Raw genomic sequence first — 25,283 nt, 5'->3', positions numbered from 1 at the left:
CTATTACTAGTTTTTGCAAACCATACTACTTCACTCTTGTTTACTGAAATAGAGAAGCTGTGTTTCGCTAGCCATTCACTTATGTCTGCAAGAATTAAATTTGATCCTATTACTGCTTGGATTGGGTTTTGATGTTTGTTTAGCAGTACTAGATCATCTGCATATGACAATAAAATGCATTCCTCTGGTATTATTTCATGAATCGAATGTATATAGATGTTAAATAGTAACGGACTGAGTGGTGATCCTTGTGCTAAACCTTGTGTTGTAAAGGTCGGACCTATGAGATTTTCTTCCTCATCTTTGACATATATTTTCCTGTTATGAAGAAGCTTGAATGTAAGGTTAGTTAGTTCTATTGGGAGATTTAAATCTAACATTTTTTTATAAAGTATATAAATGTTTACATGATCATAGGCGGCTTTTATATCTAGGAAAATTCCCAACACACTTTTATTCTCTGAAAATGCTGCCTGAATATAAGATGTAAGAAAAGCAATATTAGTCTGAATTCCCATACCTTTTCTAAACCCTGATTGGAAGCTGTTGAATGTATGGTTATTTTCCAATATCCATTCCAGTCTGTTTTTAATAAAGTGTTCCATTATTTTGCCTACACATGATGAGAGGGCTATGGCTCTATAACTATCTACGAGTTGCGGATTTCTGGTAGGTTTGAGAAACGGGAGTATTATTTGTGTTTTCCAGCTCTCAGGAATCTCTTTTCCCTCTAGTGCCTTATTGTACATATGAAGTAAGCTTTTTAAGGCTGCCTCTGGTAAATATTTGATCATTGAATAAGTGATTGCATCAATGCCCGTTGCTGTGTCCTTTTTATTGTTTATACCTTGTTTCAGTTCACTCATGGAGAAAGGATTCTGGATGCTGTTGTTTGCCACTATCGTAAATTCTGGATCTATGTTGCATACTGATAGATTTGTTAAGATACTTTCACTGATTTGTGTGTTGGGTAGTTTTTTTTTATACCCCTGTTGTGAATTATAGAATTTTTTAACTGTACTCCATACGTAGCTCATATCAGAGTTTCTATTTAGCGTTGCACAGAACTTTCTAAAACTGTCTCTTTTTTTCTCCCTTAGAAACTTTTTTGTTGCTGCTATCATTTTTTTGGCGTGGACATAGTTTTCAACTGTGAATTGTGTCTTGAGCCTTAAAATTGCTTCTTTTCTGTCTCTTATTTTTTGTGAGCATTCCTGATCCCACCAGATGCATCCTATTCTTCTCTTTGTTCGATTTTTCATTGGAATAGTCATATTGGCTGCTCTCTCCATTGTTTGAATTAACTCTCTATATTCCAGCTGTTCTATATTTGCTGTTCGGTTTAATATGTCCTGGTACTCTTCCCAGTTGGCTCTTTTATAATTTTTCATTCCCCGATTGATGTTTTCCGGATTAATGTTTATGGAATTTTGTATAACTAGTTTTGTGGGGTAGTGGTCACTGAAGCCCAGGTCGTTTATTACTGTCCAATCACATTTGTGGGCTTGATTACTGGAGGTCATCGTCAGGTCTACTGCACTTCTCCTTTGTCCTGGTCTGGTGAGTCTTGTTGGAGTCCCATCGTTATGTATAAAAAAATTGTATTCATCAACAAATTCTTCTATATTGTTACCATTTGTGTCAGATATTTCACATCCCCAAGCAACATGATGGGCATTGAAATCTCCCAAAATGATGATCGGTCCTTGTAGCACCTTAATTAGGTTAGATAGTTTGTTTTTTGTTATTTTATTGGTGGGATGAGAGTATATATTTACTATATTATAATTTTGAATTTTAATTATTATTATTCTAAATTTGTTGGTTTCTAGGTTATTTCCACATTTTAAAATTTCGTACTTTAGATTTTTTTTAATTAGTGTTGCTATACTAGTACCTTCATTCATATCATTTCTGACTATATTATAGGTTTTAATGTTAAATTTATGTACCGGTTTTAGAAAGGTTTCATTGAGTAAAATGACATCTGGTTCCTCATCTCTGATTAGTGATATTAAATTACTAAAATTAGAGTTTACACTACGTATGTTCCATTGAATAATGTTAAGGTTTGTGTTATCCATTTTTATACTAATGTGTTAGTTACTTGCAGATGAGAACTGCATTTTTTGTTGATCTGATTATATAACTTGTTATTTTGATTACTTTTCTGGCCTATCCGAATCTTCCGAAGATTTGGACAACTCAAAGTATGTATTAATTAGATCCCTAATTTGACATTTATGTTCTATTGGTGTAATTAAAAATTTTTTATAATATTCTTCAACTCTGTTCAGATTATTTGACTCTATTGACTGTGTACCTGACCCAGCAGGATCTTCTTCTCTATCTATGTTTCTATATGGACTAGATTGAAAATTTTGAAATTGTGGCCTGTGTTCTGCCCTTTCCTGTCTTCCATTGGGGTATGATAATACTCTGTTATGTGCTGTTTTGTCAAAACTGACTCTCTTTGTTGGAGGAGAGGCGTTTGTCGTTGATGCATTTGCGTATGTTCTTTTTGACTTGACAATGTTACTGCTATTGATATAAGATCTTCTTTGATTTATCTGTATATGATTGTCCGATTGTTGCCCCTTGTTTTGTGGACTGGGGAATTCTGTTTGCAAGAATCTAAATGTTTGTGCTGTATTGGATGTATTAGGTACATATGACTTAGGGTGCAAAAAATTGGCCTCATAATGTGTTATATTTTCGTATACCATGGTCTTTTTAATGTTGCATTGCCTTTCATACTCGGGACATTTTCTGCTGGTAGCCTGGTGTTCTGTCGATTTGCAGAAGTAACAAGATATTCTACATGTCTGTTGTGCATTTTCTTCGGTTTCATGTGGGTTGCCACAGTTGTGACATTTTTTTATGCTTTTACACTGCATTTTTGTGTGTCCAAAAGCCAGGCAATTGAAACATTGGGTGACTCGTGGTATGTAGGGAATTAGCGGAATTGATAAGTAACATAATTTTATATTTCTAGGGATTATTACCCCTTCAAATGTTATTAAGATGGTCCCCGTTGGAGAGTACTCGATTGTTCCGTCTTCATTGGCTTTTTTCGTGGTAAATCTTTTTACATCTAATATCTTAAAAGGGCTTTCGCCCATATTTTTGATGTTTTCTTCTGTAAATATTGGGTTTATATTCCTAGCTATTGCTTTACAAGTTACCGAGTTTCTTGGTATATATATTTTGTATTTGTCATTTAGTTTATTATTTTTAACAAAGTTATTTGCTGCTGATGCAGATTGAAATATTATTCCTAATTTGTTTTTACCTTTTTCTTTAACCTCTAAAACATCTTTAAGTTTTAATTGAAAAATATCTTTAGCAATTTTTAGATGATTATAGCGACCTACAGCATGCCCTTTTTCAATTCCTTCAATAATTACAATAAATGGCCCTATAGCAGAATTATTATAACTTAAATTAGTTAAAAAAGTCTCCGTTTTATTATTTGTATCTTTTTGTTCGGTTTTTTTATTCGTATCCATTAGGTTCATATCAACATCTTGACTATTAAAACCAGCAAAACCTTCAAGGTCAGGAGGGACTTTCCCCCCGGAATCCTCGGTCATTATTAATTACCTTAAATATTTTATACTCTTATCTAAGCGTGTTAAATACAAATGAAATTTAAGAATATAAATGTAATATACCAATAATATTAAAAAAGAAAAGGTTTATTAACAGAGGAAAGGTTAGTAGATCTCACCACAGGTTTCAAATTTGCCTCCTGATGCGAATCACATCCGTCACCTTTCACTGCCACCGAAAGAATCGACGTTACCTTTTTCTCTTCATGGCTTGTAAAGTAAAGGTGGCTATGTTCATGCTCATGGCCTGTCTTCTTCTTTCCGGTGGGGGATATGTAAACTACTGGATCGAATATGAACATGTGAAAATACCTTTAGAAATGATGACAAATGACACACATTGTAACTTTTAGTTTAAAAATTCCACTTGGAATTTGGGGGCAGTGCAATCGTTTAAAAGTACTTCAACCTCAATTTTGTTTACATGTTTGTTTTTATCAATTTCATTGTGTAGTTTCAGTAGTTATCAAGTAAAACAATTATTTTTAAACCTCATTGTAGAAGCAAAGTCCCCGCTATCTTGTATGTACATAACTTTCATTAATTGCATAATTCATGATTCATTTATATCGCACTTTTTCCAAGAACAAAATGACCTTGTTGCGTTTATTCAACTGATCTAATAAAACATTTCAATTGAATTTTATTGATAGTAATACACAATTGTTCTCGATTATAATTTCATTTATATTAAACATTCTATCGTGATGTACTCGCTATGGGGGCATGCTTAACATTAGAACGTGAGGAAGGAAAAGCAAGAAAAAGAAGTGAAGAAATTGATAGACAACTGGGAGAATTCGCTAAACAGCAGAATAATGTTATCAAAATACTACTTTTGGGTAAGTTAAGATAATATACATATTCCAAATTTTCCTGTACTTATAAAATCTTCTTTAACACTAGAAAGTCGGGGCTTAGCTTACCTACCTACCTAGAAAGCTGGAAGGGATCATTTTGGCCCCACGTTCTTCAATCAGTTAAAACTCAGTTTAAAGAAATTAAATCTACTCTAGACCGTAGAATCTGATTTTATTTTTTACTTTCATTGTTTAACACATTCGCTGCCTATCAAAAACATTGGGAACACCATACAGTTTGCAGTTTTTGATATTTGCCACACATTGTCTTGTTACAGCCGTGGCAATAATTGGAAGTATGGTTTCCTTTACAAAATATTTTCATCTGATGTTTTTGTCTTTTTTTGATAGTAACAGTGATAGTTGTTGGTAGACCTGGGGTTGCTAGGTGTAGTTCCAGATATCGGGAGGCAAGGTATGGGGCCCATAATTCTTCACATAGCCGAAGAATAAACTTACAAAGACTGAGTCTACTTCCAGTTATTTCTTTATAAATAATCCATGCATTTATTGCTTCCAAGTCAGGAGTATTATAAAACACGTACATAGGCCATCGTCTTGAAGTTACTTTTGTAGTATAAAGACGTGTCATTTGGTCCTCTACACCCACAATTGTATCTTTGTGTTAACTTGTGTTCACCAACAATTTTATCTTTATTACGTAGATAATCAGTACCAGTATAAGGGTAACCATTTACAATAAACATACATAAATATAATTTTACCCATTATTATTGCCTCAAAAAAAACTACAATAACTTTCTAGTGTTATTTTGAAGTTAAACATGGAGTCACTTAATAGAATTAATTATTTAAACATTTATCACATTAAAGCGACTCATATATGAGTCTCATCGATTTTTCCCATAGACCAGCATCGCACCTGTGAGCCGGAGATTGCATTGCACATAATGTTCAAGTCTATGAGGACGAAACTTAAATACTCCCATGGTAGTGAAAGGGATAAATGTTATATTTTTGATTTGTAAAAATATAATTATTCAGTCATTCATTTAGCATTACAATTCCTAGGGATTATAGCTAACGCCATGGCGATTAAAATCCTATTATTAGGTGAGGTGGATTACTCCTATATATCATTTATAGCAGGGGTGGGCAAAGTGCGGCCCGCGGGCCGCATGCGGCCCTTTAAACATTTTTATGCGGCCTGCGGAAAAAAGTTAATTATTTTCATTTAAAGTTTAAGATTTTTTTAATTATTGTTAATATTGATAATTAAATTCAGCAATTAGACCAGTAATCACATATGGTGCTGAAGTAACGTGTCTGACACAAAAACAGGAAGGAAGATTGAGGATCCTAGAGAGGAAAATACTTCGGAGGATTAGCAGGCCCACTGAACTTAGGTAATAATGAATTTAGAAAACTCATGTACCACGAAGTAAGAGAACTTTTGAAAGGAGAAGATAACGTATCAAAAAAATTACCAAATGGAGACCTGTATCAGGCAGACCACGAGGAAGACCAGAAACCAGATGGAAGAACCACATAGTCGAAGACATTAAGAAGATGGGAGTTAGAGAATGAGCAACTACACGCAAAAACAGGAACGAATGGAGAAAAATTGTAGAAGATGCCAAGTCACACAACCAATTATTATCCAATTGTTAACCACAAACCAACATGTTAAGAGGATCGGTACGTATTTTCGGCTGCAATGCTATTCAAATGGGGATTCATTTTTTTCGAATCCTGAGAAAACTAATAAGTATTTTTGAAAAATTTAAACGCAGAATGAAAGATCACGTTATTAGCGAGGGCCGAAAGTCCCTGAGAACTTCTATAATGTTTATTTTAATAAGTTACAGGGGTGAAAAACTAAGAGAAAATTTAGTGTGATTTTTAATTTCAAATATATCATTCAAAATAAACTTTTTATTTATTCTAAGGGACTTTCGGCCCTCGGTAATAATTTAGTCTTTCATTCTGCGTTTAAATTTTTCAAAAATATTTATTGGGTTTTTTCAGGATTCGAAAAAAAATAAACACAATGCTGTGGTAATATTTTCCAAATCTATCTTTGTCTTACTTACAACGCACTCAGCCGAATATAATATTGTCAGCATATATTGTCAGTCAGACACTGACAATCAGTGACAATTTTAAATATTTGACATTGCATCGGGAATATGTTGAGTTATTGATTAAATATTATTGATATATAGTGTATTTGATAAATAATTGATTTAAGACGTGAACTTAATAAAAAGTTATTTATTGTGTATTATTTGTGGAAGATCCAAGCAGAGAATACATCAGGATAATATATTCTGTGATCCAAGTATTTTGTTGTTAAAGATTTTCAAAATTGTAAGCGTTCCATAACAATATATTATTAAAAAATCACTTTAACACTTTTCCTCTTTTCTCGATTGAGTATTATACCCGATTTCACCAACGATACCTAAATATTTAAGAATTACCTAAGTGGGTTTAGGTACTTCCTAACTCTAAAACGGATTTCACCATACGATAAGAATTGCCTAAACCGCTTAAGCATTACCTTACGTTAGGATACGGATTTCGATCTCCCTAAACTTTAGGTATTACTTATCGTTGACAGTCGGGTTATATTTTTACAATTTTGACTAATGTACTTGTGACGTTTGTCAATAATCTGCTCTTACCTTAATTTTTCTGTTATTCTGTAATATTAGGTATATTATTAGTTGTAATTTTGTATTTTCTTTTATATTAATAATATAATATGTGTTGGAAAATATAGAAAATCCTTTGGAGTTTTTTACAGGTCTGTTGACAAAATTATGTAGTCTACCTACTACCTAACAAACTAGTGTTGTGTTTCAAAAACCCATTCATGATAACTAAAAGTGTGTCATTAAAAAATTAATAATAAAAAGCAATTTTCAACATATTATATATTTTAAAATTATTTCAATAATGACAATTCAACTAACTTCAATTTTTCGTCCTATGTGAAATTTACAACTCTTTTCTTTTCCTCCATTTCACTGTACATATACAAACAACATACAATACTGTATTTATTATATACAAACTTAATGCACAAATAACTAACTACTAAATAAAATAAGTATAACAGTACAAAACTGAATAAAACCAAATTGGCAAACAAACAATAATGACAAATAAACGAAAAAGTATGAAAATGTCATCTTATTCTTCTTTTTATTTATCAAAAATAGTTCAAATGTACCCTAGGTAATACCTAAGAAAGCATTTCCTAGATAAGCAGTTCTTTTAGTTGTGAATGCGATTGTTCCTAAGTATTGACTTAAGAAGTTCCTAACGATAAGAATTACTTAATAAGGCAACTGTTTAGGTATCGTTGGTGAAATCGGGCATTAGTCTTTGTTGTACAAATAAATTATTACAATCACTGAATACATAGTTAGTGAAAAAATTATCACATTTATTAACTGAATTAATAATTTGCAATTATAAAAATAACAGTTATCCAAGAACATTCAAAACTCATCTCTTTAAATTAATGATGACATTTTCAAGTAGAATGACATTCTAATAGTAATGTTTACATATCCATACCAGTGTGAATTTTACTACACGTAATTTGCCGTGTAAAGACAGAAAAAGTAGGGATACATGTAAAATATTTGCGAATTATGTACCCATAGCCTTAATGCTGACTGATTCATCTCGGCAAATGAATCGGAAGAGCCCAAATAGGGCGGCAATTACTCCGCCAGGAGTGTAGATGCCATGATGATGATAATTAAATATATTGCAGCTATTAATTATTAACACTTTCGCAGTGGGTGATTTTTTCTCAAATTTTCAAAATAACACAGGCATTTATTTGGCTTTTTGGCACAGAGATGTATCGGCTTTTTCAATGAAATCCATCAAATTTCAACAACTGGAAATGATATTTTCGAAGTAGTCAGGAACTGTGTGGAAAATTTTCAATTAACCCGTAACCATCAAGTAAGTGTAACAACTGACGGAGCACCAAATTTAAGAGGAGCAAATATTGTAATGTTGAGATCACTTAAAGATTACGTTCAACAGTTTCCAGTACCTGATTTATTTTTCTTCACTGAATAATCCATCAGCAGGTATTGTGCAAAAATGTTTTGCAAGTAGACATTTCAATTCGTCATTTCAATAAAATTATAACTAATATTGTTAATTTTATTTGTTCAATAGGTTTAAATAATCTTGCATTCACAGCATTTTTGGAAGAGTTAGAAATAGAACATACTGATGTCTTAGCAACAATCCACAATCATATTCGATGGTTAAGTTTAGAAAATGTTCTTAAAATATGCTGTGAATTAGTGGAGAAAATTACTATATTTTTAGAAATTAAACACTGCTACGAATTTGCTACATTTATAAGTTTTGAACGCAAAATGAAACTTTTATAATTAAACTCAAACTATTCATTGATCATATAAAAAAGAAAGAATTGGTCCAATTATTTTCCTCATTAAAATCATTAAATAATATAGCAGAAAATAAGTTTAAAATTTATGAAGAAAATCGTTGTGACTTGCTGACGAGTTTTGAAAATGGTGTCAAAAATTTTGAAGATATGTCATTTTCACACTCACAGATTATCACAATTTAAGTTTGAAATTAAATTTATTTGACGTTTCGATTTCTACTACGAAAATCGTTATCAAAATACAAAACATTAATAAATTAAAATAATTAAATAAATGCTTAATTTATTAATGGTTTGTATTTTGATAACGATTTCCGAAGTGGAAATCGAAACATCAAATAAATTTAATTTCAAACTTAAATTGTGGCTTATTCTAAAATAAAATAGTAAATTGCATAAGATGCAACAAGGAAATAGCTTTAGAAGAATATTAGTGAAAAAAGAAATAGGTTCATAGATAAAATAAAAATAATTAAATATATACACATAGATATTATTTAGGGGAAATACTATGCTTAAATAAGTGCGAATGTGGTACTTATAGAAGGAGTAGGTATGGTTTGAAAATTTTGAAATTTTCGATTTTTTTTATTATTTTATATGAAAGTACATAGCTTCAAGAATACTCTCTGAAAATTTCAGTTTGACAGTAGGAAAATTACCCGAAATACAGCTTGTTTAATATCCCTACCTTCGACACGCTTTGCAGCAGCTTGAGCGTAGTGAGAAACGTTCAACATATGTTCCCCTTTCTTTTGTAAATTACTCTGCGATTCAAAACATATTCCGCTGTGCATCACTTTACGATTTGACAAGCAGAAATTTAAAATAAAAGTTGTCAAAACTAAACGTGTTTTTCTAACAACTGCTTTATTCAAAGGCGGTGGACATCGGAACTCAAAAGCTACTTGATCCACCTGAAATTTTTCATATATTTTCTTTAGACATTTCGTGAGCTAACCTCGTCGAGATATTTTTTGTTTTATGCTTATTTTTTGTAACAACAACAAGTATGTTGATTTTCACTCTTTTTTACCAAAAATTTCGGTATTTGAATTCAGACTGATAACAAAAACTCAAAAATCGTCAAAAATTCGACAGCGATACCTCGACAGACTGACTCATAAGCTAATAAAATATTTTTGAATTTCTTGTTTCACATGATCTAATGACGAGTTATGATGTCTACTGGAAATTCCATTTCCATTTTTTCCAAAATTCCATTTTTTTTGAGGTGTCGGTAAAAATTAGCCACGCGTTGGCTTATTTTCAATATTTGATCTTGAAAATTTTTTTTGAGTAGTCATAGAACAGAATTCAAAAAAGGTGCTTGAAATGATGATTTCAAATTCTACTCCTCCCTTAAACAACATTAGTAAACAGTTAAAAATTCGAAAGGTAACAAATATTGCGGCCCTCAGTAATAGACCAAAAACATTTTGTGGCCCTTATTAAAAAAAGTTTGTCCACCCCTGATTTGCCTGTAACTATTTTCCATTTCTTCCTGCCCTTGGATTGAACTTTTTGGTCTTTAACACTTTCAGTCACCATGTTCGTTTAAATGAACATCAACTTTTAACCCTCGCAGGACCAACCTTTTAGTAGAAACAGCGAGGACCAAGGAGGGTCAATAAATGTCCACACATAAATTAATCAAAAACGTGCTTCTTTATTTTTAAACTAATTTAAAAATAACACTTATATTATTCCTAGACGTTAATCATCATCATTCTCTTTGCCTTATCCCTATGCGGGGTCGGCTTCCCTAATTGCATTTCTCCACACAATTCTATCTTGGGTCATATCAATGTTAATCCCCTTTACCAACATGTCCTGCCTTATCGTCTCCCCCCAGGTCTTCTTTGATCTTCCTCTCCTACTCCTTCCAGGAATCTGCACTTCAGCTATTCTTCGTATTGGGTGATTAACGTCTCGACGTTGAACATGACCAAACCATCTTAACCTATGCTCTCTCATTTTGGCATCAATTGGTGCCACACCTAGACTTCCCCTAATATACTCATTTCTAATTTTATCCTTTGTCACTCCACTCATCCATCTAAGCATTCTCATTTCCGCCACATGCATTCGTTGTTCCTCTTTCTTTTTCACTGCCCAACATTCAGTTCCGTACATCATAGCCGGTCTTATGGCTGTTTTATAGAATTTTCCCTTCAGCTTCATTGGAATTTTTCTGTCACACAACACACCACTCGCTTCTTTCCACTTCATCCATCCAGCCCTAATTCTACTGCATGCATCTCCATCTATTTCTCCATTACTCTGTAATACCGATCCTAGGTACTTAAAACTACTGCTTTTCACAATCATTTCACCATCCAAAGATACCATTTTATTTGTAGTAGCTCCATCTTTAAATGAACATTCCAAATACTCTGTTTTTGTCCTACTAAGTTTTAAACCTTTTTCCTCCAGAGCTTTTCTCCACTGTTCCAGTTTTTGTTCTAAGTCTCTTTCACTATTTCCTACTAACACGACATCATCAGCATACATTAAGCACCATGGAATGTTACCCTGTAGTTTCGCTGTTATCTGGTCCAAAACTAATGAGAATAAATACGGACTAAGCACAGAGCCTTGGTGCAATCCTACTTTCACATGAAATTTATCAGTCTCTCCCACACCTGTCCTAACACTAGTAGTTACTCCCTCATACATATCCTTCACAATCTTTACATATTCACCAGGGACTCCTTTCTTATTGAGTGCCCACCACAGAATCTCTCGAGGAACTCTTTCATATGCTTTCTCAAGATCAATGAATACCATATGAGCGTTTGTTTCTTTACTCCTGTATTTTTCCATCAACTGCCTTATAATGAAAATTGCATCTGTTGTTGATCTACCCTGCATAAAGCCAAACTGATTCTCGGATATTTCGGTCTCTTCACGTATCCGTCTATCAATTACTCTTTCCCATATTTTCATGGTGTGGCTAAGCAGTTTTATAGCCCTGTAGTTTGTACATTGTTGTATATCTCCCTTGTTTTTGTAAACAGGTACCAGTATACTGCTTCTCCATTCGTCTGGCATTTGTCCGACTTCCATAATTCTATTAAATAGACCTGCTAGCCACCTTGTTCCTGTCTCTCCCAATGCTCTCCATACTTCCCCAGGAATATCATCTGGTCCTACCGCTTTTCCTTTCTTTATTTTTTGAAGCGCTTGAGCCACTTCCTCGTTGGTTATTTTGGTGACCATTGCTGCTACTGTCTCCGTTGACTCTACCGTTGAAGGTATTCCTAGACGTTAATGGAACAGTTAAAAGATACGAATTTATAATTTACCCGGAGTCTTCGGCTTCAGTCGAATTGGCATCATCGTAGGATACAGAAACATTTTTGACTTCTTGCTGTGCTTAGCACATACATACTTACATTTTGAACAAACTTTGGTTGCTTTTGCCCACTATTGGCCTATTTTCTTTTAGATTTTGCTAATTTGACACATGAATGATATCGTCCCTTTCCATTTTGGGATGGTGTTGAAGGTATTCAAGGGGATTATTTATAGTCCACTGTCAAGTTTTTATGTCCACTGTGTTTATAGTCCACTGTCAAGTATGAGGAAATGAATTAAATTATAGAAATGCTAATTATGCCATCTAATAGGGCAGTAGTACGCCGACAACTAAGTACTAATTATTTGAGATCTTTAGGAACAAAGGTATTTAAAAAATCGGATGTAATGCAATGTTGTGGATACTTTTTAACCCTCCTTGGTCCTTCTAGGGTTAAGCCCCAATGATAGCTAATTTCCATTTTTTACTTTGAATCACTGTGATCGTCTCAACAAACATCTCTGTATGTTGTACGAGGCATAAAAATGTTTATGGGCGAAATTTGTTGTTTATAAATCTATAAAAACATTGTATATTTCAACCTCCAAGTTTAAAATTTTTAACTTTGCCATAAAATGCCCATAACTGAAAGGGTTGACATTCATTGTTCTTATATCTTCTTCTACATCATCCAGACATCTTCTTCTAGGTCTTCCTCTACACCTGGGCCATAGTGGTGTCCAGTTAGTTATCCTTCTCAACATATCTGAGTGTGGGCATCTCTGTATATTATGTCCTATCCATTGTAAGTGAGGAGATTCTATGTATCTGACTATATTTTCTCACTTTAATTCTTCTTTAATTTCTGCATTTGTTTTCATTCTTATTTCTACCTCTCTTGGGCCATAGGCCATATACAGTGGCCCAGTATTGTTTTCATTATTTTTCTTTCAAATTTGTTAATTATTGTTGTTTTCATCCGATATATAACAACAGGTCTTATTAAGGTTTTATATAAATTCATCTTTTTTTCTCTTACTTAGTCTTGCTTCTCAGCAGAGTTCTATTCATGACATATGTTTTTTTGTCTTTCAGAATTCTTTTCTCTGTTTTCTTTTTTCCAGTTTTCCCTACTGTTACTCCGAAATAGCTGAAGGTGAATACAGTTTCAAATTTATTGTTCTGTGTTATTAGATATTTCTAAGTTATTGTGTTGGCCTTCCTTATCATCATCTATTTTGATTTGTGCAGGTTTATCTCAAGCCCTATTGTCTTTGCTTCCTTGTCTAATTTTTCAATTGCTTTTATAATAAGTGTCATCTTCATCTTTGCTATGGTGAATTCCTCCACTATGCCAAAGATCATCTGCATGGTCCGGAACCCTTCTGCGGCATTGCAAAGGCAGTTACAAGAACGGCTACAAGAAAGTGGGTAGCTAACAAATCTTTGGAATTGTGGAGGAATTCACCAGGTTAAAGAGATGACTAGATCATCAGCATATGTTCCATGACATATTACCTGAAGTTGATCTGTATTAACGTTTTTATTTGCCAAGTTTGTCCTCCATATTATTACTAATTCTTACACTCAATCTCCTTTATATAGGGCTATTCATCGATTGTCATTTGTTTCGAGCTTCTGTCAGGTGTTTGGTCAGGTGTCACATAATATTAATATATCTACGTCAAACGTCTTTGGTTTGTATCATTGGTATATATGTACCAATAACTTATGACGTAGATATATTAATATTATGTGACACATGACAGAAGCTCGAAACAAATGACTGTGAATGAAAAGCCCTATAGATAGACATTATAATACCTCTGTTCCAATCATCTGGTAGTGTGTTTGTGTCCATATTTTGCAGGGCGCGAGGATATATATCGTGATATATATCATGATATTTATATTATATATATCGTGATATATATCAGTACTTTATTTCATACTAATTTTTACATAAGAAGGTTAAAACCAACGACAATTGCCGTAGAAATTTGGATTCAACTGGAAATAGATCTGAGTGATCAACCAATTCAAATTAAGAACTTTTATTACAAAAGGAGGAATATGGCTCTAGGTTTGCCCATTTTTGCAAACTTACTGGACCGTCGCTTTTTGGGAGAAAGACTTAGAAAGACTGCCGAACAAAAAGAACAGGCTTATGAATATTTTAATTCAACCAACACAGATTTTGTTCCGTTTGTAATGGCTCTAACTTCGAAGTCTAAACTTTTCCGTCTTTCATGTATGGTCTAAATTTCAAAAAAACATCTCCATTATTATGGCAGAAGTCTGTTCCAATCGCTGAATCTGCTTGGCCTGATAAAAACATATTTATCGAACGAATTAACCAATTACTTACAGCAGTAGCCTCAACGGCAGGCATTGAAAGGTGCTTTTCAAGCTTTGGACTTGTGAATTTCAAATTACTAAATAATTTAGGAACCGAAAAGGCTGCTCATGTTTAAATATTTAAACAGTTCTTCATACCAAAAACATGACAATTTGGAATGGATTTGGCCTGAACAAGAAACTGAAAGAAGGGAAAATGAAGAGGCAGAATTAAGTCTTGGGTGCTTTACTGATTTTGATTCAGACACTTCCGATGTTAAACCATCATTCTAATTAATTTTCTAAATTTTGATTTTATTTTTTAAATGTTCAGAATTTTAAGTTATTTTGGAAAAATAGAAATACCTATAATATGTTCAAATTAATGTTTTCAATATTTTTACTTAATTTAGTTGTTACTTGGATACTCGTATCATTTTGTTTTCCGTTTATGTAACATACTACCATACGTACATTTATATTTTTGTATTTTTTATTTAAGTAAAAATATCTCTTTTATACTGTTACATTCTACATTTAGAGTCTTATTTTGGTTAATTTAGTTTCTCTATTGAAATGTTTTCCAAACTATCATAAATATCATATAAATATCACATTTTCAATATATATCGGATATATATCATATATATCCGACATTTTGATATTTATATAAATATCATGGATATTTTGTGCCCTGATATTTTGTCTTGGATGTGATGAGAGCTAACCCACAAAATTATTGTTTTGAGATAATAGATATTGAGACTTTACTTGTTTAAAAAAAAGTTTTGTTTTTTTTTGTATAAGGATGAAGTTTATTGACCAATTCTCATGAAATTTGTTACAGACAGCAATGTTTTTTTACTTTTATATACGTAATTATAAAATCTAAGAAATACATTATACAACTAGTGTAATTAGATAATTTTCCCTTGGCTTCTTTCACCACTATTGTATGAACTTTACCGAAAAATTGATCTTAAATTAAATAATCACTTAGCTGACTTCACCACTGTATTTTTCATTGTGTTCTAAATAATGAGGTGCAGTTAACCCATTTTGCCCAAAAATGTGGGTTAACTCTCTTCACCACCAAGACAATTTGTGGTATTAGCTTGTTTATTTTATTAATTCCACTGCTATTTCATTTTCTCCTTCTGCTTTTACGTTTCAGAGGTTTTTAATTTCTTTTTGTACTTCTGTGGGAATTTCTGCTTCTTCGTTATCTTGTAGGTACTGTTGGTCTTACTTCTTCATTGCAGTGTTTCCTCTTTAGTGAATATCATTTTGTAAAAATATATATTATAAAAAATATGCCTAGTGTAGGAACTCTATAAGCATGCTTTTTGTAGTCATATTACCTCTTAGGAGAAATTGAGTTTGGAATAATTGCTCCCCTAGACTTAAAAACTCTTATCCATGCTATTTTTTTAAAGATACCTGTTTGCCTCTAATTTCATTATGTATCTTTCTAATCATTTATGTGCTTAAACATATTTTCTTCCAATAATCTACTTCCTTAACAATTTGAATCCCTTTTATTGGTCAAGGTTCAAGGTAGGTTCAATAATCCTAGTGAGGTAAGGGCAGATACCACAAATTGTATAATTTACACTTTTCATATTTAGGTAAGTTATCACATTTCGATTGTAAGCAAATCTTAACCGGTATAAAATGCAGTTACCACATTTGTGCAAAACAAAGATTAGGTTAAAAGTGCAAATATTGTGTAACTCATTTTTGAAAAAAATATACTTACCACATCTGTCATCTGTATCGTCTACATAATTGTGTTACTGTTTTAAATAAGACTGAATAGTAGCTACAGTTTTAAAATAATTGACATAATACAATATTTTATATGAATTGATTGCAGGTGCTGGAGAAAGTGGGAAAAGTACCTTAGTCAAACAAATGAAAATAATCCACACAGATGGATTCACACATGCAGAATTGAGCAGCTTCAGACCTACAGTACTAGACAATCTTTTGGCTTCCATGAAATATGTACTAGTTGGTATGGGTATACTAAGGATAAACCTGGAACACCAAAGAAATAAAGTTCATGCTGAAAATGTTTTGCTGGCCAAGAGTTGTTTTGATATGAGCTTCACGATATTACCTGATGTGGCAGCTTCCCTTCAAGCCCTTTGGTCTGATAGAGGTGTGAGATTGGCTGTGGCGAGAGGTTATGACTACGAGTTAAACGATTCAGCTCTCTAGTAAGTTGTTTAAATTGAGATTTGATTTATATTAACCATTTTGTTGATTTGAAAGCTGTCAAAGCTTTCACCACACACATCTTATGGAATATATTCATAATATCACTCAAATGAAATAAAATTTACATGAATAGATTTATCTCGAAATACAATCATTTCATATCATTGCGCCAACTCTGAATTTTGATTAAAACCTTGGCTTACGAGACAAATAGACCTTGTATGGTTGGCTATGTCGACTCTATCATAAGCACTGTGGCAAAGATTCACTACTGGATATAATGCTTCATAACACACTGAATGTAAGTTTATAAATAGTTTCGTTTGTGGTACCGATCCTGGACTAGTCCAGGTTTAGTTACTCTTAGTACTTGGGTTGTATGCAAGCACTGTCAGAATTAGTTTAGGATTGATTTACACTGCAAACGAATTTAGAACTAGTCCGTAACACCATAACCTAGTTTTTGTGTGTCCATTTTTAGTCGAGGAAATGAAGCATTTTGGCTCGCAATTTTTTCGTCCAGCATTGATTTACTTGAAATTTTCACAGAAGGTAGCGAATAGTCAAAGGATCATTTTCTATATCATGGCGCTGTACGCTAAAACATTGGGGGTGGTTGCCACCCCATCTCGGGGGTGGTAATTTTGTATTACGTTTTAACCATGTTAATCGATGTAAAAATTAATTCTAAGAAAAAAATATTCTTTACATTTTCATCGTAAAACTAATATTTTTCTAGTTATTCGTGGTTGAAAGTAACAGTTTTTCGACTGCAAAATCGACTCTTTTAGAGGTTTTTTGAGAATAACTCGAAAAATATGCATTTAATCAAAAAAACTGTAGATATCAAAATTGTATCTTTTAATAACACAAACCAAACTGTTTTTCTATACTATTTTTACGACCAATACAAACCAAGATACGGCATGCTAAAGGTTAGCTTTTTTCGTCAAATGTATAATTTGAAATAATCAAAGCCAAATAACGGAAAACTTTGCATTTTTCCAGGAAAACGTAGATCAAGTTTTTTCAAGCATAGGAGTAGAATAAGGTCTTTCAAAAAAATAATAAAAAGTTTCTAGCATAAAAATTGAGCAACTTGTAATCAAAAAAATGTCGGTAACTATTTTTCTCTACGAAAAAAAAACAGTGAAAACAACCCCCTAACTACCCTCGTAATTAAAAATTGGCCTTCGCCTTTCTGTAATTCATTTTATCTTTATATTATCAATACACCCCAGAAGTTTGACCTATCTAAAAGGCCTAATTTTAGAAAAATTGGAGTTTAAAGAGAAATTTATTTTTTGCAATTTTGCATTTTTTATCATTTTCTTCAAAATATCTCCGAAAATACTGGAGACACGAAAAAAATGATAGACTACTAAATGGTACCTCTTTTAATAACTAAAATTTTCTCATGCATAGATTTTTATTATAGTGAACACGCATAGATATAGCTGTTTAAAACATCTATTTACGAGCAAACACCCCCTTATTCGAGCCCTTTAAACCCACCTCAATTAAAAATTAAGGGATCTTACGGAATTTAATTTACAGTCTTATAACTCTTCAAAAATTCTACAAAACCATTATTGAAAAAACTTTTTATCGCCAAAAATGAAGGAGCTATGTTTATAAAACTAATTTTTTTTTCGAAAAATTCGAATAGTCCCCTTATAGAGCATTTTCAGTGTATATAATACCACAGAATCGGTTCGTATACTGGATGATGACTAAAAAACTATTTGTATGTGTATTTTTACATATTTGTAAATTCGTATTTTTGTGTAAATAAATGTTTCTGTAATTCTTTAATTCTACTTTTTTTCTGTATAGATCTATTAAATTATCTACTTATAAAAATTGCGATGTTATTAAGGGTGGTTTTTAAGGGTTGAAATATTATATTATATTCTAAAGCATAAAAAAATCATTATTTAACCAGTCAAAATCAAATTTTACCCATATTAAAGTTTACAATGTTTTTATATACTTTTTGACCATAAGGGGTAGTTTGCACCCCTACAAATAATCAACGCCATTGAGCATAATATAGAATATGAAGTACAGGTTAAGTTGATCCTAACCCCAAATTTTTATGTAAATTGATGCAAGCCGAAATTATTCTTTTAGGATAAGTAAGCTTTTTATATATAGCTCCAACAAGGGTGGTGTTAAGGGTTGAAATATTATGATATTATATCTTAAAGCATAAAACAATCATTATGTAACTAATAAGAAGCAAATGTTGACAATATTAAAGTTTAAAATGTTATTTTCAAATTTTTTACAATTAGGGGTGGTTTTCACCCTTAAAAAACCAAAAGCGTACAACGGCTCAATATAGAAAATGAACTAGGGGGTGAAATGAGCCTAATCCCAAATTTTTGTACAAATCGACGCTGGACGAAAAAATTGCGAGGTTTTGCCATTTTTCCAGCTTTGTTTCCTCGACTACTTATTTTGATGAATTTTATTCTTTTGTTTTAATTAGGATCTGCAGGAACATTTCAGTAGATTCTATATCTATCCAAGGTTAGTAAAAATGCAAAAAAATGAAAATTGATTTTTTTGAACATGTAGGGTTTCTCAAACGACTGAATCCATTATTATAAATAAACTTATCTTTGTATCTTTACCTAAATTTGGAAATATCCATTCAAAAATTTATAAGTTCCAGACAAAAATAAATTATTCATTTAAGTACTTCTAGTTAATTGACTTTTATCTTATCAATGCAGATCCTTATTAGTTCAATTGCCATTTTTCAGATAAATAATTGTAATCGTGGGTTTTCCTTGCAATTATTAATACTAAGTAAACACTTTGGATTGTTTATTTATGTTGATAGAAGATAACAAATCTTTGTAGAATTGACAAAGGTGTGGTTTCATAAAATATTGGAAACAATACATAAATAAATTGTTTTTTTGGATGTAACTTATTGTGTTTGAGCATAATTGGAAAATACCTGGCCAGATTCACTACAGAAAAACAAGCAATTAACAATCATATAAAAAAAATGAAAAACAGTACTATACAAATCAATGCGTGACTTTGGTATACATACCAGAAACACTTTTTTTGACTAATGATAATGACATTTTCTACCAAAAAATAAGTGTTATGATACAGGAAGAAAATTCTGTGATTTTGAGACAAAAAATCGACGCAGACAGTGGGATGCCCTGGTTTGAATTCTATTTAACCCTGCTGTCCTGTTCGGGTCTATTTGACCCAAAAAATAATTTATTTCTTATCTTTCAAATTATTACGCGGCGTAACGATTTGGTGTTTCGTGACTTTATTACCTAATATGAGGTCTTTCAATTGCATATGAGATAAACATTCAACTTCCTGATTTTTTTGATAAAAATGAAATTGTTACCTAGGGTACGTTCGGGTCAATGTGACCCGCGTATTTAAACCGTTAAAAATTACCTGTGTATGTGTGTTTAGTTGGCAGTATTCTAAATTAGCAGTACCTGTGTGTTTGTCAGCCGGATACGTCTGTAAATATAAAAACAGGTTTCTGCAAGCTAAAACTTGTAAAATAAACTGTAGTATAGCTGGACGATGTTGCAAACCAAATTATAAATATGACCAACATGGACGGACAGCATGTATTTGGAACCAACTGGAAAGACATGAATAAAGTTAGTTTCCAAACATACATTGGTCTTTTATTTTTAGCTCGAGTTTATAAGTCCCATGGTGAATCAACTAAAAGTTTATGGAATGAAGAAACGGGTCGTACTATATTTCGATCAACAATGTCGCTTGATATATTTACAAAAAGTTTGCAAGTATGTACAGTGAAACTTGGATAATTCGAATCTCAGGGACCGTTAAAAAAATTCGAATTATCCAAAAATTCGAATTAAAAAATAAATCTACAAAAACAACGATTACCTACAAAAACATCTGCAAATGATAAATATCAGTAGTTGATCAGCAAAAAAACAGTAGTTGATTATTTTTATCGCTTGGAGATGTTTTTGTTCCTATTCTTGCCAGAGTTTTGTCAACCTAAAAAAATGAGCTAACAAAATTCGGCCAAAAATACCAATTAAAACATTTGCAAGCTATAAAAAAGACCGACTTTATTTTTTTCCAAAGAGATCCGAAATTTTTAGCTGCTTTTTAGAATTTAGCTTCTCAGTAATGCCAAAAGATTTTAAGATATTCAGAAAAGATAGCAGAAAAGTTCGAATTATCCAAAATATAATTCGAATTATTCACGACTTTTTACCATTACTTATATAGGAAATGCTAGGGACCAGAATAAAAATTCGAATTAAAGAAGATTTCGAATTATGGAAGTTCGAATTAAGCAGGTTACACTGTAATACGTTTTGATAACAAAACTACTAGACAGGATAGAAGACGTTTTGATAAACTTGCGGCAATACGTGAAATTTATGAAACATGGGTAGAAAATGTAAAAAGAAATTTTAACCCTGATGAAAATGTTACCGTCGATAAGCAACTAGTTGACTTTAGAGGTCGCTCTCCCTTCAAATGGTACATTCCAGCAAGCCAGCGAAATATGGCACAAAACTTTGGGGTTTATGTAATTATGAACAGTAAAACTTCTTATGCTCTAAAATTGCAGATCTATACAGAAATGCGTGTGATGTGTGACTTGAGTAGTGATTTGGAATGCCACAATATTACGTTTATAATAACTTTTTTACATCGTAAAATTTAGGACAATTTCTTTTAAAACAAAGTAGATATAATGCCGGGGATTATAAGTAAAATAAACCGGAAATTTCAGCAAAAATCGCGAATAAAGAAGTTCATAGCTCGTCTTTTTTGCTTCATGCAAGATTTGACAATATTCCCAAAAATAATAAAAATGTTGTTCTTATGAGTACTTTGCATCATGAATCGATGCATCATGCATCACTTTCATCAAATGAAAAAGCCCCAAATTATTTTAGATTACAATTCCAATAAGGAAGCAGTGGATACTCTAGATTAGCTTGTGGGCACGTATACATGTGAGAAGAGATAAATCGCTGGCCAATGATTGTTTTTTATAATCTACTGGACATTTCTGCCTACAACGCGTTCGTGTTATGGGCATCAATAAATATCCAATGGAATACCAATCAATTGGGAAAACGGCGAATTTTCTTGAGGAATTGGAAAAAAACTAATGAATCCAGTCATCATTTCCAGAAAAAATATACCAATAATTAAAGGCTCTTACGAACTGGTAAAAAGGACACGAGCAGGAACAAGTAGACAAGATGGAAATGCTAGTGAACCGTCTATTAAATCTAACTCCGCCTGCTAAACGAACACGCTGTAAACTTGCCGTAAAAACGATAACAAGACTAATTATTATGTTGTATTATATATTATATCACAAACATATTTGTAAAATCCATTCTTTTTATTACTGTCTCAGTTGTAAACTGAATTAAATTTTTGTAGATATTTGTTACTAGGCTTTTTTGAAAGAAAAAAATGCCTTTTGTTTTTGTTAATTAGGTTTAATTTACATTAACAACATAATTTTATTTAAGTTTATTTCGATTAAGGAGCGTAAACCATAGTTGGGTCATATTGACCCGAACAGTACATTTGTGTAGTTGACTCGAACGGGACAGCAAGGTTAATATGTATTGCCTAGAAAAAGGCAGTCCGAGACACAGGAATTAGAAACAGCGATCAACACAAATTTTAGCATATGCTGATGACATTGACATAATAGGGCGTACCAAGTGAGATGTTAAGCAATATTTTGTAGCCTTGTAAATGACTACGAAACAGGTCGATCTAGTCATCAGCGAAGATAAAATAAAGTACATGTTGGTTCCTAAGGATCCCATTGCAAATAAGGAACGCGAAACAGTCTTTGGAAGTCATATCTTTGAATATGTTGATAGATTCAGACACACATATAACATACCTTCGCTCGTTAGAGACTACTAGCAACAAAATAAGCGAAGAAATTAATATAAGAATAAATCTTACAAATAGAATTAAAGAAAAACTAGAATTATTATACCTATACAAAAGACTGCTGAGGACGGTCTTTACATATGGAACAGAAACAGACCCTAAGACCGAAGGAAGCAATAGTTTTGGGAATATTCGAGGGTAAAATAGCTGCAAAATATTTGGCGGTATAAACTATCGAGACCTTAACCCTACGTTAGGCGCGTCGTTATTGCTGACAAGCTTAGGCGCGCGGTCTACGATTGTAGACCAATAGTTTTTTGTCGTATAATACCGGATTTTGACAAAATTAACAAATTAGTGGTTAATAACATGTTTATTTATGTTCGCACTTTGATATTAGACACGTTTTGTTCCTTGGCTTTCTCATTTTGACAGTGGTAAAATTAAAAACGAGGTCATGATTTTTTTGGGTCTTTATTCGCAAGTAAATGAAAATGGTCACAAAAATAAGCCAAATTTAGTAAAAAACACAAATATTTTTTATCTTTGAACTTATAGAATGACCAATAGGGATAAATAATAAAGAATATAACTAAAAAGTAAAAAAAGAACAAAACTATTAAATGGTCAAAGTGGCACAATTTTAGTCCGTCAAACATTCAGTGCAAATATCCCCAAAATGATCCTTGAATGCAAATGTGTCACATCTTTGGCATGCCCTTCTTGTTGACATATTGCAAATTCATGCACAAATACAACATCGTCCCACGTAATTTGTTGGAATATTAGGGGAAGAGGGTACGACTTCTTGAACTCCGAGCAGTACGCGAGCTCGTCGTCTAAGTTCTCTTAGCAGGGAAGGCATAGTTGATCCATATTCAATTTGCTGTTTGATTAGTTCCCATGCTAAGTTTTCAATGAAGTCGCTTCTTAAAACATTTTCATTTATGCTATTAGCTTTATATACACAGCAGACTACATATTAGCTTTATATATACAACTAAAAACTAAAACACGCTTAGTCGCGTGGTCTACGGTTGTAGACCAGTGCTCTTTGAATAATGGTAAAAAAATAATGCAAACAGATCGGCGGCGTTTAGCAAACTGAAGAGTAAGTTGGAAGTATTAGTGACAGCTACTAAGCGGGATGGGGGCGTATGTGCAGTTTTATGCAATTGGCGACAACTTAAAGGAGAGTGGTCTACGATTGTAGACCACGCGCCTAACGGAGGGTTAAGAAAGTAAACGACCGAGAGGAAGACTACAGATGAGGTGGGTTGATGATATTCAAAGAGTAGCCGGAACAAATCGGAAATATGTTCCTCAGGCTAGAGGCCGATGGAAGCAGTTGGGACAGGCCTGTGTCCAAACGTGGACGATAGAAGGCTAAGAAAAAGAAGATAAACTATCGATGGCAGTGACGCAAAAGATATAACTTCTAATTATACCAACTCTTTAAATAACCATACGTCGTAACTATCATTAAAACATAGTGACTCAGGCACAAAGACTAAACTGGCTTGGTCACTTAGAAAGAATGCCAGATAATCGATCTGTAAAAGTAATCCAGAGATGGAAGCCCCAAGGAAATAGAACAAGAGGAAGGCCATGTAAAATATGGATAGACGACATAGAGAAGATCTTAAAACCATGAACATCAGACAGTGGCGAAGGAAAGTATCCAACAGTGCAGAATGGAAGAAATTCTTAAGCAGGCCAAGATTCACAAAGGGTTGTAGTGCCAATAGAAGAAGAAAAAGATCATATTCACATACTTAAATTCTACAGATTAAGACAAGTTGGTTCATGTTTAATTAGCTGTAGGCTAATTTAATAAGTTTAATATCATATACCATCATAGGCTCCTCCATTGTACTGCCCTCAAACTATAGTCTAGTAAAATAAAATTTCACTACATGTAAAACAAAATGTAAATTCGTACAGGTTGAAACAAATTTTATATCAAGTTTTAGGTGGGTACAAAAGATATTTTCAAGAAAGTATCCAAATCACACAAGGGGATCATTCTTTAAATAATTAAAAAGGGGTCATTTTTGCAAAAAAATTACTTTTTTAACTGCTGAGGTCATTCAATTACTAATGAAGGTCTATAGGATTATTTTCTGCAAAGTTGAAGGGTAAATCTTTCACATATAACTTACTAAATTAAATTTGACCCCCTATTTATTTAAATAATTATACATGAAACTTTAAAAACAAATTTGCAAAAAATTATTTTTAGCGTTTTAAATAAGCACTATAAAATATATTATTTTACAAGAAAATTTGCTCTATGTTATCAGTATTAAATAAAAAAAAAATTGGTCGAAAAGTATGTAATATTTTTTGAGATATTGAATTTGTTTATTAAATGTTACTCTATTTTCTATTTTCAAAGAAATATTCACCCGTATTAAATCTTATTATTTTTATTTTTATGTATATTTTCAATAAATGTATTGATAAATTCAAATTTTAATCAAACTTCCCCCTAAAATGGCATTTGAAGATTATTCAAATTTGTTTATAATTTGTTTTTTTAATAACGTCGCAAGGCATAAATATTTTGACATGCCGTTTCGATAGCTCGGTTGCTGGGAATTTTTCAATAATTATCAAAATTT

At 32.4% G+C, this 25,283-nt stretch overlaps 1 protein-coding gene across 3 annotated transcripts in view; it reads left to right on the top strand.

Moving 5' to 3' along the window:
• Positions 1–3,913: 3,913 nt before the first annotated feature.
• Positions 3,914–25,283, top strand: part of LOC114340305 (guanine nucleotide-binding protein G(o) subunit alpha) — a 127,429-nt gene continuing 106,059 nt past the window's right edge. For all 3 annotated transcript variants that reach the window (XM_050642041.1, XM_028291044.2, XM_050642040.1), the window contains exons 1-2: positions 3,914–4,453; positions 16,397–16,742. In XM_050642041.1, coding sequence (XP_050497998.1) covers positions 4,330–4,453; positions 16,397–16,742 — 470 coding nt within the window. In that variant the 5' untranslated portion in view covers positions 3,914–4,329. The remainder of the gene's footprint in view (positions 4,454–16,396; positions 16,743–25,283) is intronic.

The sequence above is a fragment of the Diabrotica virgifera genome, chromosome 1, assembly GCF_917563875.1.
Source record: "Diabrotica virgifera virgifera chromosome 1, PGI_DIABVI_V3a".
Lineage (NCBI taxonomy): Eukaryota > Metazoa > Arthropoda > Insecta > Coleoptera > Chrysomelidae > Diabrotica > Diabrotica virgifera.
The sequence above is the reverse complement of the archived record's forward strand: the minus strand, read 5'-3'. Positions and strand labels throughout refer to the sequence as shown.